Source organism: Pezoporus wallicus, unplaced genomic scaffold, assembly GCF_028554395.1.
Source record: "Pezoporus wallicus isolate ANWC-B61680 ecotype Strahan unplaced genomic scaffold, APGP_CSIRO_Pwel_v1 scaffold_11491, whole genome shotgun sequence".
Taxonomy (NCBI): domain Eukaryota; kingdom Metazoa; phylum Chordata; class Aves; order Psittaciformes; family Psittacidae; genus Pezoporus; species Pezoporus wallicus.
In genome coordinates this window covers 12,102,033-12,121,147 of record NW_026642649.1, presented here as the reverse complement: position 1 = coordinate 12,121,147, position 19,115 = coordinate 12,102,033, and the positions used below count along the sequence as shown (strand labels likewise).

General features: G+C 39.3%; 1 protein-coding gene across 1 annotated transcript in view; it reads right to left on the bottom strand.

Annotated features, from left to right (window-relative positions):
• ITGA9 (integrin subunit alpha 9) overlaps positions 1–19,115 on the bottom strand; it is a 210,822-nt gene that overhangs the window by 26,490 nt on the left and 165,217 nt on the right. Inside the window, exons 21-24 of the mRNA XM_057431474.1 lie at positions 18,221–18,310; positions 15,414–15,522; positions 12,528–12,635; positions 8–133 (exon numbers count right to left, since the gene is read on the bottom strand). Coding sequence (XP_057287457.1) covers positions 8–133; positions 12,528–12,635; positions 15,414–15,522; positions 18,221–18,310 — 433 coding nt within the window. The remainder of the gene's footprint in view (positions 1–7; positions 134–12,527; positions 12,636–15,413; positions 15,523–18,220; positions 18,311–19,115) is intronic.

Here is a 19,115-nt window from a genome sequence, read left to right as displayed (position 1 = left end):
TTCTTACCAATACTTTTCTGCCAGACTTTGTGAAAAAAGCAAATATCGTGTGGAAAATATTCTCATTCTCTTGAGGAACAATGCATGGGCTGGGGTTTCTGCGAAAAGAACAGCTTCCTTTGTCCTGACCAACCTGCAAGCACAAATATGAATCATAATTACTATTCTGAATTAAATTCCATGACACAAGAAGATGGGGTTAGCCTGTCAATAAAAAACACATCTGATCTGGATGTCTGGACTTCCATTAATAGTCCAAATGAAAGAAATAAACACTTTGAGGGTCAAATAATCCTAAAGAAAATATCTAAAGTAAAACGGACAAACCATGCTCTGGAAACACTTGTCTCTCTTGACTGGATAGGATATGAATGTATCTAAATCTAGTTCACATGTAGCTGTCTGGGTTCTACATGTGTGAAGATAATGACAGAGGAGAAAAATCTCAGGAAAATATATAAATCGCTGCATAGCATCTTAAGCCAGTAATGTTACTCCATTACCTTTTCTGTAACTATATTATTTGTTGCTTTGGCCAATTTGGCTGTTTCACAGCTTATATCAGAACTATTGAGATAAATGAAATTTTTGTGTAAATGCACAATCCTTAACACCAAAACTGTTCTTCTACCTTCAGTACAAATAGTACAAAAATAGACTTTTTGTATCATTAGCTTATTCACTTGCCCAGAAAAGCAGATGCTTGAAACAACTGAAACACCCCAACCTTTGGCAAAATGATTTTCAGTCAAGAAAACCTTGCACTAGAAATCCCTTCTCACTTTTTTGCAGTTTATAGATATTCACTGAAGAATATCTATTGGAATTTAATACAAATTAGCTCTGTCAATGAAGTATGAGCAAATTCGTCCTGCTGCTATCCTTAAAACATGTGAGAGTGAGGGAGAGATTTTTCTGTCAAATCAACAAGTGATAGTCCTACATAGGGACCTCCTCACATCCTTTCCTCTGAGAGGATGAAAACTTGTACCTTATTCAAATCATAAATACTTGAAAGAGGGAGAATGAAAGTTGTTATAGATATGAAATTACTGCGTGCTCTGAGTCTGATTCTGCATTAAACAGTTTATAGCTGAGTTAACCAAAGTATTGCCAAAAAAGAAACAAAAAACAAAGGTCCATCTAGATTTTAAATGCTATTTCCAGGTAAAAGATGTCTATGTCTTTTGGTAAGAGATAGCTTTTCTGCTTCACTGGTCCGCAGGTTCTTTACAATCTGTTCTTTGAAGTATGTATTCATAATCTATCTTTACAATATCTGTCCTTACATACCCAACAGTCACAAGCACAGGTAGCTACCCACAGTTTAGTCTCTTTGGGATCAACTGAAAATGAAGACTATGATATTCTCCATTTGTCCAGGTCACCTGGAATGAGTTTTATTATTTATTCTAGGTAAGAAATTAACAAAGCCCACTGAAATTATTTTCTTTGAACTTTCACATAGGAGTTAGATCCAGATCAACCAGAAGGTTTATGTTAAATCAAGAACAGCAAACAGATCTATTTAATACTTGGTCTTCTTGAAAGGTTGATTTACCAGACACTTGGACAGATGTGGTTAGATTCATGCAAGAGATACAGAAAGGAGAGTATGAGTTCCTGTACTATCCCAGCTTTTGGCATACTCTCTAAATAGTCCTGCTGTACATCCTGTACAAGTATAGCGTAAGAACAAACGAAAGCAGAAACATATCCCAAGACTAAAAGGAATTATCCGGCATGAAGCAACATAAATCTGGTCCTTTCTTCTCTAAATTATTATCTTTTCTTAAACTGAAGCTTGGCTACATCTCATCCTTTTTAAAACACTTAGCGGAAACAGAGAAAGGCACCTTCAGAGGACTAAGTCTTAACTTGGAAATAGCCTTTCCTCTCTGCCAATTATGCAGCAATCCTGAATAGATACTGATCTAGACGAAGATGTCCCTGATTATTGCAAGGGGGCAGACTAGATGACCTTGAAAGTCCCTTCCAACCCAAACTGCTCTAAGATTTGATGAGGCGGCTCCTAAATTCAATGTCTTGGGCCATCTTAGAAGGGAGATGTGCGAGGACTGAGCACCTTCCGTCTCTGAATAGACCAGCAGGTCACCTAGAGCCTACGTTAGCAGCCAAAGACAGATGCCACTTCCTAGAAGACAGCAGACACTACTATTTGGCCTACAGAATTTGGGGGAATTCCACCAGGCAGGAATTAGATCATATTCATCCATGATCAATCAGCACATGCTTATGGAACTAGGAAAAAAGTAACAAAAAACTTTGAAATGGGTGGATCATGCTGAAGTAGAAGGAAATGCAGCCTTTACAAAGGACTGGCCACAGCTGGCTTTATTTTCTTGTTTATTTTGTTAGGATGATTGTCAGATACTTATATTTCACACCATCTTTTATTTTCCTCAATTTTTACATGCGTAAAGGGAAGGTTCAGTCAATCAGTCAGACAAAACGATGGTAACTTTTCATGAAGTTCACCTTTCAATGAAAAATTCACCTGTAGGAAATCAATCTGCTAAATAAAATCTTAGTACAAAGCTCCTGCTTACATTACGCTGAGACTGAATGAATCTCTGTGACATTTAAAAACCACCAACTTTTAGAGTTTTAGCTGGACATCCCAAATCTAAGGGACTGAAAAATCACTACTCACCCATGAACATTCTTCTATCTTATTTAACACATGTGCATATACATGCAACATGCATAAACACAAAGAGACATAAGCCAAAGTATTTGTACTACACAGATTGTAAATAGCGCCTTGCATAACAGGCCACTAAAGGTCACTATAACTCTGCAAAGGGGAATAGCATGACTAATCTATTATCATGAATAAAAGCAGAATATCCCTTACGCTGCCTACTCTACCTATAAACAGCCACATGTTCAGAGACAAGTTAGTATCTTGCTCTGTTAATTTACTGGAAATTGCTGTCCTCTTAAACAGCTCATAAACATGCTTGAGGGATAATGATTAAATAGGACAGCTATACAATGGGTTACTCTGCCAACTACTTGTCGTCAGCACAAACCACTAAGCTTCTCAGAGACAAGATGTAACCACTGGAGAAAGCATGCGTATTACTTCATGCTTTAAAAATGCTGTATCTGCAACAAGGAAGAAATTCACACAAGATGACTTCAGTGGACTCTGAATATTTGAAATGTCTTGCAGGGCAGGGGCAAACCCATAAAGTAGCAGTGATTTTTAATCATATCAGATTGTATCACCCTCAAGAAAAAGTGGAAGGAGGACATTTCAGAGTGAAACAGTTGGATGTAAAACCGATCATGTGCACTCCACACATACTACATCCTAAAAAAACCTGCCGGATATTTAATAGGGATGTATGGGAATAGCATGTTGGATTTATTCTGTACCCAGGAAACATCCTCTCTGTAGGGATTTAGGAGAATCCTTGGGCTTGGCACTCCAACAAGGTGGTACCACTGCAAAGGGGACAATCACCACGCATTCCCCTGAGAATAAGAGGATAACCCAGAGCTCCGGATGAAACACTTCTAATCCCAGCCAGCTATGGGTTTAGGGGGTTTGGAGTTTCTAGGAGAAATAATACATTTATTTCATATATCATATATAAATACAATTATATATGTATACACATATATATATACACACATTATATATAAATAAAATTATATATGTACATATATATACACAATACATTATATATTTAAATACAGAATCTGCTGCCTCAACACATGCCTTTTCTACTATCAGCTGTCCCAACCTTCAGAACACTTGCAACATTCTTTCTGCTCACCTACACTTAGTCTCAGAAGGTGGCAATTTCGAGCAAGACTTTGCAGTCTTTAAGAAACTGTTATGGAATGTTAGCAAACGTTTTAAGGGTTCAGGCTATGCTACCTGCAACATAAACTACACAGGTGGACCAAAAGCCAGTGGTACCTTCTGGACTTACCCTCAACCTGTTTAACATGCATCAAAGGCAAGAACCTTTGTTTTTTCAGAGCTCTATTTACAGTACAAGATGTTAACCTGGGAGAGGGAAATGGAACACAATTTCCAAACAGGGGACTGGGGAGGTCAGCTTAGGACCAAGCACATGGAAGTGGAAATTAGCAGCTGGCATGAGGTAAAATATTTTCACGTGCATGAGGTAAAATATTTGCATGGGATAGGGTGCCTTTGAAGAATGAGGCTGAAAAACAAGAGGAAACTAGCTGTTGCTTCCAACAAAGCACTAAGTACAATCTCCCTGCTGCACTGCTGTATACAGGAAGCCAAAGGCTAATCCTATATTTAGTGATTGGCATTTTACAAGATAAACAGGTAAGCAAACGTGCCTCCAGCTCATTCCTTATAGGTAACACTAGACACCCACTAATGCAAAACAGTTCATTATGGTATTAAAACTTAAAGTTTCCAGGCTCTTCCAGTAAGCCCGATTCCTGTCCTGAGCTAAATCATCCCCAGTTATTAGTGAGGACTTGGGAGCCAGCAGAATTAAGATGACACAGAGCAAGCGTGAAGGTGGAATCCAGCTGTGAGTGCCTGTGATGGAACCAAACCCATGCTTGATCATGGAAAAAGTGTGAGGGCAAGCTCAGGGAAGATGTCATGAGACACAAAATGTTTGGGACGGCAATTTTAGCTGCAGGAAACACGCTCGAGGTCTGAACACAGGTCAGTCATTTCACAAAATTGTTAGCATTGTTCAGCTCTGAAATGGATGCCTTTCTCTCAGCCCTGGGGCATGCTGGCTCCAAAGGACACTTCAGTTGTACTCGTCTTCAGATTGCTGCCAGATAGTTTTTACATATTTCCCCTTTCTTTTCTGTTTTATTTATGTACTCATGCCTGATCAGTGGTTCAAGTTTGCAAACTGGATAATAAATAACAGATGCACTTTTGTTTGTCTTTGTTGCTAACCATAGCCCATTCATCCTGATATTGGGGAAAAAATGTGTATGTGTGGCCGGATTCAAAGATACTGATTCACCCGTTAGTGGGTGAATAGACATGAATTGATAGGCATGGTTAATCTAACATGTTACACCAAGGGAAAAAGGGGTAGGTACTGACAAGAAATTCCAGACAAGGTCAGACTTTCAACAATAGACAAATAAGTTATGTAAATATGTTATCCGAGTACTTGCTCCATATGCCAAAAATGTTTAATATTCACAGATAATGAAACATATTTGAATCAGAGCAGTTTTGTTGATTCTGGCAACAAATTTAAGAGCCACTGAAGCAACAGAAAAGAATGTTTGAAATTAACCCCTTTTACACAACCCTTGAAGGATTCTGAATAAAATTAGCAATGCTGGTAAGGAAAACTAGTAGTCCACAGTCTCAATAGGTAAACTTACATGGCCAGGAGGAGAGGTAAGATTTAAACAGCAGAGTGGAGTTGCTAAAGCCTGAAATCAGCAGGGAGGAGAACCCCACAGTAGCTCTGGCTTCTGCTTCTCCACCCGAAAGAACACCAGATGCATGTTTGGCATAAATCTGTGCTAACCTGATTGCAAGGCCTGCAGATGTTTTTTTTCTGATGCACTTAACCCTGATGTTTAATTAAATAACCTGTTAACTAGGATTGATCAGCTTAATCCTGAAACATTTGCCTGGTCTCAGCCACGCCACCACTTTGCACATACTTGGCAGCAATCCCCAGGAGTACTACTCTCAAGAACTAGAGCTGCTACCAGATTAGTAAGAAAAGTAAAGATATTCTGATTTCAAGTTTCTGCCTTACAAGACAGCAGCTACTTTCCTCGACGGAGGGCACTGCCACATGTACACAGTGAGAAGAAAGACTGACCACCTGTATGATTTAACTGCGAGGTCCACACAAGGCTCAGGCCTACAGATGAATGAACACCACCTCACGTGGAAACCAGTTTACCTATGAACATTCATGTGTTCCTTATATATAAGCCCTTAACAGCTGAAATCCAAGAGAGAGTTGCTGACTGGTGCATTTCCTCTCCCTAAAATGAACTGTGAAACAATCAACAAATGAGATCTCAAAGTATGTCTCTATATAAAAAATCCCTGAGATAACTTGGTGTTCAGTGCTCCTTCAGCTAGATCCTACCTGCCTCAAGCACATCCCCTTCTACAGCCTTTTCTATGGTGCAAAAAACACAAGCCCATGTTGGTCAAAATAAGTAGAATACATAAGAAAATTTGTTCTAATCTGGTTTCACCTAAAAGTCCGAACTAAGAAGTCACAGAAAACTTTCTGCCATGTTAAGCAGTTTTGCTGTATCCTCAAGGCAATATCCATCAATGCATGAAAGGATTATTTTGAAACACTGTAGTGCAGTGAACTCTGAGCAAGGGGCAGCTTTTGTATAGTCATTCAGATGGCTCCTGTAAAGCAAAAGTGCCATGATTGTTTTCCACTTCAGATTCATTTTAAGGTCCCAGCTCAGGAAAGTCAGTAACATTATGGCCAAGCACTTTTTCCTGTATAACAACGAAAACCTTAATGGCAACTAAGTTTCTCTTCACTGAAAAAGCTTCAGTTTGTCATGCTGAGATTAGAAAGATGTTTACAAGAGCTCTTTATGAGCTGCTTTGGGGTCCTGTTTTCCATGTCTAGAGATGACTGTGCCATCCTGGACCATGGCATATGTTCCTGCCTTCCCTCAAAGCCATCCCAGGACTGAGACGCACCAGTGTCACCTGCAAGTGACAGGGCTCCCAGGCAATGCGTGGGGCTCAGTTGCTACCACCAAGATGCCCGCGACACCTCCAGCACCTCCCAACTGCCTAAGCAAAATAACAGTCATTTAAGGAAGCAATTCAAGTGAAAGCGGCAGCAGGTCAGCAAGTTTCTGTACAATACGCTCCCTGGAATGAATGATTTCCTCTAGCAAACTGGCTATGCCTTTAAATACGTTGCCAAAGTGTGCATGTGTGTATAACCATCAGTGAAGTGGAGAGAATATGTGGGGGGATGACTAATACAAAGGGCTAAAATGAATCTTGCTCTAAGTCCAAAATGGTCCTATACCATCCTTGTATCAATGGTGGCAACCAGCAGCAGCATAAATTGCTACCAGGAAAAAATTTTGCTACCAGATACTATCAGCAAATATCATCTTCACATGCTGGGACTGTGGATATATATTTTCAGAGCCAAGACCTGAGATTTCAAAAGACAGAAATGAAACAATATTGAACTGGTTGGCAACAAACAGGGGGTTTTCTATGTAATGATAATGATATATAGGTTTGCCCCTGTACATGGAGGGGGCAATAATGAGCCTGACAATCTCAACATATACTTCAAGGAGTGTTCATGCACTACTAGCACTTTAGAGTGTCCTCGTCTGCTTATGCTTTTAAACATCAGCAGTGCAGTAGCCAAAGCATCTTATTCTTATGTTCAAGCATAACAACCTACAGATAATGAACAGAAATTACATTTAAGATTTTAAAACTGCACAGATTTCTTTTTCATTGTAGCAGTGAAGAAAAACCTCAAGTAGCCTGAGACCTTGCATGGAACAAGACAGCAAGCTTTAACTCTTCCACTTAACATCTTCCTTACAGACATTACTGTGCAAATGCCGGGGAGAAAAATGACATGAGTGCTACACAAAACTGGCCTTAAAAATGTAACCTGTCATCAGCCAGGAAAGACTTGCGGCTCTGGGACTGACTCCATTCTACTTCTCTCTGTTTCAACATTCACAGGAAGAGAATAATGTTTATTTCAACAGTTTTCATTATTGAACCTGACAGTCTTTTCTACAGTCCCATGCTCAGGCAGCTATTAACCTAAAAGGCAACTTGGAAAAGGAGTTGTCTTCGACTCCTCCATGCTGCTAATTTTGTTCCCAGTTCAGCTTTTCTTTATTTGTTTGTAATCTTTCTGATACGCAGGTTTCATAAAGGCACAAAATAGGTCTCCCCACACAGACAGAAGAAAAAGGAAGTGTGAATATGCCATGTATAGTAGTCCAACTGGAAGACTTCTGTTTGTCCTTCCAACAGAAGGATTTCTCTTTTACTCCCTAAACAAAAAGTGATGGGAATGCTGGGCCAGCAACTAGGGGCTTCAGCTAACTGGCACATTCAAGGTTAAAGGGAGCAGGATACACAAGACTGAGATTTAACCCATTTTTCACTCTCTGGAGATAGTTCTCAAAGCCTAAGCTTAGATGCCATGGGAAACTCAGAGAGACTAAGATGGCTTTTGTATTATCAGTGGAGACAATCCAATACTGGCTAGAGCCTCTCCAGAGTTGTTTTAATGCCTCTCTCCATTAATTACTAGTGTAAGAGTAATTTAAAAATATTCTATTACTAGTAATTACTAAGCTAGCAATTACTACACTTAAATATAAACTCACATTCATGGAGGGAGTTTCTCATCAGAAAATTGAAGACAGTATTTCTTTCATTCTCCTCCCTTCCTCCAAATGCCCTTTTATTTCATTGCCTAGACTGCAGACTCTTTGAAGAGACTGTCTTGCAACATGTGCATCTCTCTTTCTAACAAGATTCTTAGCAACAATGACATACAGTTCTTTATATCCTCAGTACTGATTCACCTAAACATGCTTGCTGGCCCGCACAATGCAATAGAAGGAGCGATAGTCCTTTCCATAACACCACAGATGTATACGGGACTTGCTCTGGGTTAACACCATGTATCTTTGATACTGGTGACAATTGTCTGACTGGCATCTAAACAGTTTGGTAGCCAAGCAGAGCTTGGTCCCTCCAGAGGAGGGGTGAGGATCATCTGCTTGCACTGCAGTTGGATTTTAGTTCAAACAGATAAACTTGGTTTCCAACTGTTAATCCCTCGTTCCTCATAATTGTGTTTACCTTTGCTGGAAATAAAACAAATAGGAAGGCAACAATCAGATCCAGTTCCATAATGCCAGCATCAGAGCGATCCTGGACACTTTGCTAATTTATCAACAGCTTCAGGAAATACCCTGGTTAATTCTGTAGGAACTCCCATTGTGAAAATCTTTTTGGATGCCCTGGAAAGCAGCTCCTTGGCTGGCAAGTCAAATAACGCTTCCCTTGCCCTGCAAATTAGCTGGATACCCAAAGGAAATTACTAATCTTTCAGCTCAAAACTAACACGCACACAAGTATAATGAGCACTGTTTTCCTTTGTGGAAGAAGAGATAATCAATGGCTTGAAGAGCCATTGTTTGGGTGAAGCTCTTCTGTGTCATCGCCTATACCGTTCCTATCACAACACTTTTACAAACCAGCTATTTCATTTATTATGGTTTTAACCTGGCTTGAAACTTCTGCAAGAAAGCAAATACAAAAATACATTAAATAAAAGAGTATTAATTTGTCTTATCTGCCTCCACAATAATAATTTAGCACTGCAGAATTTGGGTATCTACTCTGTAACATCAAATGCCCCTTATATATTTGGGGGTTTGTTGGGAGAAGTGTTGCAGAAACTCCCAAGACCCCTTGAAGAGTATGAACATCTCCAAGGCAGAACTCCACATGTCAAAGCATCTCTGTGACCTGAATTTCTCTGGAAGAAAATCTTAAAGCAGTTTCTGCAATAAAGCCAAAAGCGTAGAGCAACAGGAACAGAGGAAGCATGAGGGCTGTCATTTCCTCTAAGAGCAGCAAGATAATAACTCCTGTTAGCAACTCCCAGAGATACAGACAGTTCCAGTGGGCCATATGTGACTCTCATTACTTTTTGTGCCTGAAAGACCAGATCAGTCAACACAATATGAAGGAATTAGCTCCTGGCACTATCTTATTTGGTGTGTGTGTAGGAGAGACAAACTCCAGTGCTTTTACTATGCATTTTCATCTCCATAAGTTTCACTGCTGTACTGTACATCAGAGAAGTGGCAAAAGAATTATTAGCTTTAAGAAGCCATAACCATGATGTAATCAAATCCCAAATGCTGGATTAACAGTTTCAGTTACAGGTAATAACCATTCCTAATCCTTTGTTTTAATGACAGCTATTCTGAAAGGTCCAGCAATGCTGACACCTCGAATGGCTGGATTATAGGTATAAAAGTGTAATTAATGACAAATACACCCACACTGTCTGAAAGGATACTATCACCTTTATTGCAGTCTAGATTCTGGGAAGTTCAAAATAAGCAAAAGCTTGAATCATTTAATGACTACGCTTACAAAAAAGCTCTTGTAAAACAGCTGTTCTAACCCATTTTCCAAAGTTCATTCCAACCTGCTGCTTTCAGGGTATTTTTTTGTTTGCGTGTTTAAGTATATTTGGTCTGTAAAGGGATTAAAAGCTCCATGATTTTAATTCCCTTTTCAGTCAATAAAAACTCAGTGGGAGAGAGGCAGGAGGAAAGAGAGTAGGATGCCTTTCCTGTTACAATAGAGAGACTTGGGAGACATGGGTTCAGTGCCTGCCTCTGACACGAATTTCCTGTATGACCTCAGGCAAACCATTTGGTGTTTCTGTTATTTATCTGTAAAGCAGGGATAACCACTATCCCAGACAGGGGTTGCTTAGATAACATTTATTAATGTCAGGGGTGCTCAGAAAGTCACATACTAGATTTCTACTGACCACATACCCAAACTCAGGGGTTGAAATGACCCAGGTTATGCCAGTGTATCATCAGACATCTCATAAAACCATACTTGCTTACTACCACTCTTCAGCCTGTAATGCAAATAGGTCTCACAACAGCAGTCTGACATTTCCACAAAGACAAACTACAGAGTAGAAGAGAGACATCAAATAATGTGGGAGAAAATGCAACCTGTTGTTGGGAAAAAGGGATACAAACCTTGCAAGTATTTATTAGCACAGTGCGCAGCACCACACCACACAGCTGAACCTCCTTTACATAAGAAATCAGAGGTACAACAGCAATGAAAAACAAGTTAAGTGGAAGATTTAAGGTTTTTGCCTTGTTTTTCTAACAGCTATTAAATACCATAGAGTCCATCACATCCTTATCATTGTAACTTAGGGTTCTGTGTAGAAATTATTACAAACTACCCCTTGAGATTTTGTCTTTGCCCAGTTGGTGGGTAGTGTACACCTCAGCTAATTCAAGAGTACAAAACTGGTGTCTTGTCTAAGACAATTTGCACAGACTTCTGGAATAGTAAACAGAGAGAAATAATGAATGCCCAGAAGTAATTTATTACTCCCTAAGGTAGGCGGCCTGAGTTTTGAGACAAAATCTGTTAAGGAGATTCCTACCTCTATCCTGCTGCTCTGAACACAGACAGCACACAGAGACCACAAAGGGACAAGGAAACAGGTCACGATCCTTTGACAGGCAATGTGTCAAAGGGAGGGTAATATAAACCTGGACTAAATAAAACATTAAAATGAAATGTCATGGGGAATGAGACATAGGATGAAGAATTAATTCAGTCTAGTTGGACAATTAGTCTATACAATACTTGTGTCTCATATAATATCCCAAACCTTTTTCTCAGTGATTTTGTCTTTTGTGCCTATCTGTAAGTCATATGTGTGTTTATCTCGTACCTTTCAACAGCACAAATCTTGGAAACCTGCTTAGAAAGGTCTTATTGGATCTATGTTTACACAGATTCAGTGACACAGCTACTTGAATATAAAGGATGGTAATATTTTTCAGCCAAAAGGCTAGAAAAGTAGGTAATAAAGAAATAAAGTATAAATATATATATGGTATAAATATTTAAATAAATAAATTATACTTTCTTCTTCAATAAAGCAAGTATAATACTTCTTTTCAAGTAGCCCAAAGAGCTGGTTCCATCTTACAAAGACAGATTACTCTGAATTTCAGCAACAGATTTACCCCAGTAGTGAGGTTTCCCTCTCTTGGCCACCACAGAATAAATGATGGGATTTTAGCGGTTTAACAAAAGCTTTGAAAGTAATAAATAAATATTAGAAGTGAAATCTAAGAATGTGTCTCCTTTACCACAATTTGTTGTTTCTTTGCAATTGACAGGAAACCATCTTTTGAAATACATTGTGTTGAAAGAATAACTTTCTCTGTTACTTACATTTGTTAAAAGAACACTCAAAAGGAACAGATTATAACACTGACTATAGAAAAAAAAATAGACATTGATACTGTATTCAGGCCTAGCTAGTGCTTTTGCAGATAACCACAAAATAAAATGGGGAATGCAAGTCATCTTAGTAATATATCCTGCTGATATTACATACACCATTTAATCAGAGAGGGCTGATTAAAACTCAGTCCTCTTTGGAGGTGTGACTCAGTGAAGCATTCTCCACATTTACTTCAGGATTAGCCTGATCTAGGTTTACACTGCACTGTAGGAAACCAGGAACACACAACCATCTGCTTGCCCTAGGTGAGGGACAGCAGTCAATAGTGGGGTGGGCTCAGCTTTTTATGATGACCTGGCCAGAGACACAAAGAACCACTTCTTACCTAAAAAAAGCAACTGATTCATCTAGTTCTGCTGGATTTCTTTTGTTTCAGACATCAGTCAGCTCTCAGTGTCTCTCTGGACTCACAACACATCATAACGTACTCACCATCATCTGTTGAACATGAAATATTTCGGCTCCAGTGGCAGAGAGGCGGTTTGGAAATGAAATGTCAAGAAAAGCTCCAGGGAGAGTGCTTGGCCCCGCATTGTAAACCTGTAAGATAAAATAAAGAAATAAAGTAAAGTCTAAAAATTACACATATGACTGGATATAAATGGGAAGCTACTGTAGAACCAGGGCTGAGAGTATAAAGTTGAAAAAAATCAAATACTATGCAATTTGTTCAATGTCTTCTTAGTAAGATATTTAAGATCCCTTCCAACTCAAACCATTCTGTGAGTCTGTGTAACGCTTCTTTTGTAAGTATTAGGATGAAGGCAAAGGTTTAGCTTATCTTAGAGTCTTTAAGCACAACTCATACACCAGTGAGAAGCAGTTTTGCAGGATAATTACCAGTCAACAATGCAAATAGAATGACACTTCTACCTGATATACAAAGACACTGCTAGAGTGCTTTGTAACACCATCAATAAGACCGTGAGAAATGCTGCTGTCTCAGTTAACATTCTCATTTTCATCTAGTAACCACTGCATTAGATTCAGCATATGTTTTCCTTATGAAGCAGAAGCCAAAGTAACGATGATTGTGACTACCGGACTGCGGGTTTGCCGAGTTGCCAGGAAATGCATGTGAACAACTTCCATTCAAGTTCTGGGGTTTCCAGTTAAATGCAACTCTTAGTGGAAAACATTCGCTTTCATTCAAAGTCCCACAAATTTTCAACAAAAACTCAAGGAATTTCCAGTCGACCACTGAATCGCATCAAATGAAAATTCCAGAATCTATGGGGTTTTGCTGCAAAGAAATAATTCCTGGAAAACTTTCAACGAAATTAAGTTTTTATGTCTATCTATGTTTGTTGTTGTTTTTTTTTAGGAAAATATTTCCTGGTTGCTTTTAACAATACACATATAACTGCATATAGTTAAAAAATATAGGCCCATTAGAATATTTATCAACACTGAGACAGTACTGTCAGAAGATGTAGCAATCAGTTGTGTAACATCCATATATTAAACACAACAGGTTTTCATTCTTCAAACCCTGTTTATATTTGAAGAAATGCCTGACTGATAGAGAGAATCAGCTCACAATGCCAAATCCTTGCAAAAACCCTGAGGCTCCAAGCAGGGGGAGAAATCCCACTACAATGGAGTATGATAAATGCCGTATGAAATACAAACATAATGCCTCATGTTAGACATTTTAAAAAACTTGATTATCTTGCTGAGATCAGATATCAGAGCTAATGCAGAAAAGGCATTTTCATTGCACATCTTGTTACCCCTTCCCCAAAATGACGCATAGATCTGTTTTCTTATTAACATTGGACATGGTAGAGATTTTCCCATTTAAAACCCACTATAAAGCTCCATATTTTTGTAAATCATCTCTTTTTCTTGGTTAAGGAACTATTACTTTTCTCCATCTGGAGAAGTTTAATAAATGGCAGGCAAATCATTAGAAACAATTAAGCAAGCAGTGATACAAACCATGCTTTGCCCATTATGAAACTCTACCCTTTCTCTTTGACACACACAGTTATGAGGTTTACCGCATTACTGGAGAGCAGATCTGTCACTTGTTACAGTTCAATTTTCTACTTCTATGTGGGAAAAAAAAATTACTCATAGGGCAACTTGTAAGTGTGTTAATAATAACACAAGATAAGAGATGAAGCAGGACAAATGCTGGCCCTGCCAATATATAGATGCTGTCTCCTTTACCTGTTATCACTTTGTTTTATTGAAAATATCCATCTAGTTAAAGCACCAGAACATCTGTTCTTTATCAGGTTTTAACCAATAACTGGCTGGGGGGGGGGAGAGGGGGAAGGGAAGACCTATAAACCCACAAGAATGAAATCAGAATCACAAGAATTAATAGCCTGGTTCACAAAAGCTTTAATGTCCTCAAATCCTGCTTTCACTCCTTCTCAGTAAATAGCTAAGGGCACTGCATGACAGTGGGGGCTTAATTGCTCTGGACCACAGTCTGTCCACGGAGGCAGACATGTGTTATTCATTATGAGCTGAGTGGCATTCATGCCTAGGAGAACAGAAAGGGGAAAAAAGGTGAAAGACTGTTTTTCACAATAAATGATTTCCCCCCACCCACCTCAGCATGATTTATCATTCCCTAGTTCCATCTAGCGGTCAAAAAGTGCTTGTAATAGATACAGTCACAGCAGCAAGACAAGTTCCTTTGGCCTGCATGACAAGAGTTTGTTATAACAAACCATCCATATACTTTGCCATATCAGGAACTCATCTAACTGCCATGTGAAATGTAATCTATAGATAATACTTGAATAACACTGCAATGCCATGAGATGTTTAAAGAAACCTCCTCACACACTTGTCTTTTTAGTGTCCCAGTCTCTTCCCTGTACTGTATTCTTATCAGCAATCCTACAAACATTTTCATACCAGGGGCATATAGCAAGTCTGAATCCTTGCATGTGTATATGTTTGTTCTCATGGATAAAAGCTGCCCACTCCTCAATGACCATGCTACTAAAAACAGTTACTCCTCCCTTGTAAACCTGCAACTACATCCAAGATGTAGCACTTGAGTAACCAGAGCTCTTTACTGAGAGCATGATGAAAGGTAAAAGAAAAACAAATGGAAGTATCTTCATTCCTGTGGAAGTAAGATACACTACTTGCAATTCTTGATGTAATTCTTGATATAAGAAAACACACCACCCCTTCACACTGTACATATGGCAGCCAATCAACAATGCATTCGACAGAATACTGTGATTCGGAAACATGCCCCAAGGACCGTACATCACTCAGAATAAAAGAGATACAAAACCAGAAAGAGCTGTCAAGCAGGAAAGCAATCAAAATAAGGATCAGTTTTACCTGCAGTGTGAAGTTGAGAGACTGGAAATGACATTCATGGTTTTCCAGCTGAACAAAGTTGGACGCTTCCACAGAATCACCATAGAAAAATGAAGTAGGGAAGACTTCTCTGAAAGATCAAGACACAAATTTAGTAAGCTGTGTTTGTCGCCAAAATTAAATACACTTGTGGCAAGCTGAATTGCACCCCTTGCTTTCAGGTCTTATGAAATTCTATGAGAGCATTTAATATTAATTTATTATTTGTGATTTAATTTTCTCTTGACAACACTGAACTACACAAGTGGCATCTCAACTGACCCGGGTTAACATCCCACCACCAAAGCAGACTTCTTTTGATTACTTTATCTCTTTTTCTCCTTTCCTATCACAAAACCTCTTCTCCAGGGCCCCTGAAATGGATGATTTCTGAGAGTCCAATAGCTTGTGCAATACAGGAAATCATTGCACTAACAAGTTAATCTGAAGAAACCGTTACTAATAGGAATACTTTCAGTTGAGTATCCACTAAAGTAACATTCCAATTTTATCTAGTATTTACATAGCATTGCAGGAAAAACCCACTTCATTAATTATCTGAGCTTCACTACCTTTATGATTAACAGATGGTTAAAGGGAAGAGTAGAGGGGGATATAACTTTCTTTCAACTACAGTGGCACAGGCCAAGTCTCCTCAACTACTCTTATCATCTTATCACAAAGTAAAAAACAGTAGGGTTTTATCAGAAAAGACTTGGAGGCACAAACAGTACCTGGAAACCCTGCAGAAGAAGACTAGGAGTGCTTTAAGCATCCTTTGTACGTCCTTTTAATCTGGGGCTGCTGTACTGATTTGAAAAGGTCCTAGTTTCAGGACAAACCTTGGTGAGGGACTGCCTAAAACTCTGCTTCCTTCCCAGTTTGTCCTTTTGGGTCAGAGTTTTTTGTGACAGGATTTTAAGCCTGTTTAGGTACATTTCCTTTTTTCCTGCCTGCCTCCTATGCCAGAAATTGCTAGGGAAACAACAAGAGACAGATTTATTCATCCCATTAACAGTGTTGTGCCAGAAGGCTCCTCCCAGACATGGTACAAGCCCTTTCGGGCTATTTATGAGCAGGAATGAAGTTTGCTCTTGTAGACTGAAATGCAGGGTAGCTAACAAAAGTAACTTTAAAAATAGACTGTCCCAAAAAGAGTATTACTAATATTACCATGCATGGGGATATTGTGCCCTCCAATGAACCCAACTTTTTCCTGGTAGTTCTGTGAACTTGAATTAAATAAGCCTTGTCTATGAGAAAGAATAAAGTAATCTACATAATCAGTTGGGTGGGGCTTAGAAATTTAGAGACCTTGTGCTTTACAAATAGTACGTTATGAAGAGAGAGAAAAGAGCCCCATTTTTATCAGTTTTTTGGCATGCAGTACTCTGTAGGCGAGATCTAAGGACACAGATGAAAGCATCTGTATCTGTAAAGCTGTACAAAAATCCATCTTTATCAAAGCATCAAGAAGCAAGGGACACAGAGTTAAGTTTCTACACAACCTGCAACTATGAAAGCACTCAAAAACTTCCAGAACATGCTGCTGAGGCTGTACTGGCAATATAGAGGAGATTGTTGTCCTTGCTAGTCATCTTGTGAGGTCTAACGGTGCACTTCACTTCTCTGAGCAAGCTTAAGCATGTCTTCTGCCCATTCTGACTATTGTGTCAGTAATTAAGGGATTTTATTTCTATGTAAGAAGGGAGGAAATCAGCTTCACGCAGCTGATTTTACCCAGCTTTTCAGCCAAACCACATGTCAGTGCAGGTATCGTTGTTCCTTCATATGTAGCATGCTGGTCAAAGGAACCTTTGACTTCTACTGATGCTAAACTGCACTGGTCATTTTGACAATATGTATTCCCTGGGGATTGTCATAAATGGTGGTTAAACCAGACACTGACCTCTTGGAGACACTACTGATTATTTTTTGCTTCCCCAGTTTCTTAATGAATGTCAGCTTTCTCAATGTATGTTGGACTCTAATTCACCACGAGTGACCAGGTCCCCCATTATAACTCAAGCACAGTCTATGCTAGAGGACAGTCTGTCTGTGGGGACCAACCACAAACCATTTATTCTACACTTAAGATTGTGGGGTGCAGAAGTGGAAGGGAAAACCCCTGAGTACAAAGGCAGTAGGAACTCATACATGAGCAACCATGGGGAGAGGACAGTGGCTACGTATTATACAAGTAATTCAGTCAAAGGGTGATTCCTTAGTTGCTGCTCAGATGCCTCACACACTTGGGACCAGAGGAAGTGGTAAAATGAGCAGAAGCAGAAATGAATTCTGATTGTGAAATTAAACAGAAAGACAAACAGCTGGACTCCACCAAGTTCCTTAAAATCCCAGAACATTTGACCCTAACCTTTGTCATGGTGATGGATTCTCAACCATATCCTTTAAGACATGACCTAAGGAACAAGATGTGATTTACTTGCTCTCGTTTTATTTTAAGGTCCATCATACCTACAGAATCCCATGAATTAAAGTCTGGTAGTTACTACCAACGTCATGGTAACTAATTAGCATTAAATTAATGGAGTTTCTCTAAGGAGTGAGAAAGAGGTACAGTGTTGGAATGAAAGGCATGACAAATAAAATTCCCAGATAATGAATGAGTTTGTCTGTATGACCAGAGTCTGGGAAACAGGGAAAAAGCAACAGTTCTGCTACATGTAAACAAAGGGAAGAATTCAGTTTTTCACTGGAAGAGACTCAGATGTTATTGTTAGGATTATCATTATTTTTGTTGTTTTCATCTGGTGACTGGTACTTACCCATTGATAGATGAGTCCACTTCATGCATCAGGGGCACCGACAGGGTTAGGGTGTTATCATGCAGAGATTCAGTGCGTTCTAGGTTTCCACTGTGAAAAAAAGGAAAAATAAACATGCTAAAAAATTGACAGCCTTTGCAATATATCACACAGTTTCACAGCTACCATCTCTCTGCCTTCCTACCCTGAGCCTCTATATTTGAGTGATGTCAGCTCCTTAAGAAGCCTCCTAAAGATTAAAAGCTACATTTGTTCACCCACCTTGGAGAGGGCACACACATAAAGGATGTGCATTGTGATTGCTCCTGTGTAGCTCATCGTGGTGTGACACGATGTGGCTTACACCAAAAAACCTATCTTGGAGTAAAGTGCACATTCAAATGGCAGTATAAAACTACAGCAGCCATCATGCGCAGTGGGGAGAAGCAAGGACATTTAGACTCCAATGCAAGGGGTGATTCTGTCCCAGCCTGACTGCAAATCAGTTTGGGAGGGATACATACACCCCACAGAGGGTCCTGACTTTCCATATACCTGCATTGTACCACGGCATCAATTTGGTGCCACTACAAGCAGCTTTTTTGGATGAGACCCTCGTACTAAACTGGACACAATCTCTCAGCAGTTCCATCCCCTCTTTCTGTACTTAGCTGTCACTTCTACTTTACATTTTCAAAGGTAGTTACCTCAACTGGTCAAAAGCAGAAGGAGGAAAGAGAAAAGTGTGCAATCATCTCTGATTTGAGTCAGTTTATTTCAGTGTGAGCGCTTTTGTATGAAGTCTGTGAAAGGTGCCTGTGAAATGCATGTCCAACGTGCAAACCTGTAATTATTCCAACTCTGATGGTGAGTCTGCTAGGTGAGTGACAGCTCAGAACAATAATCTTGAGAAGTA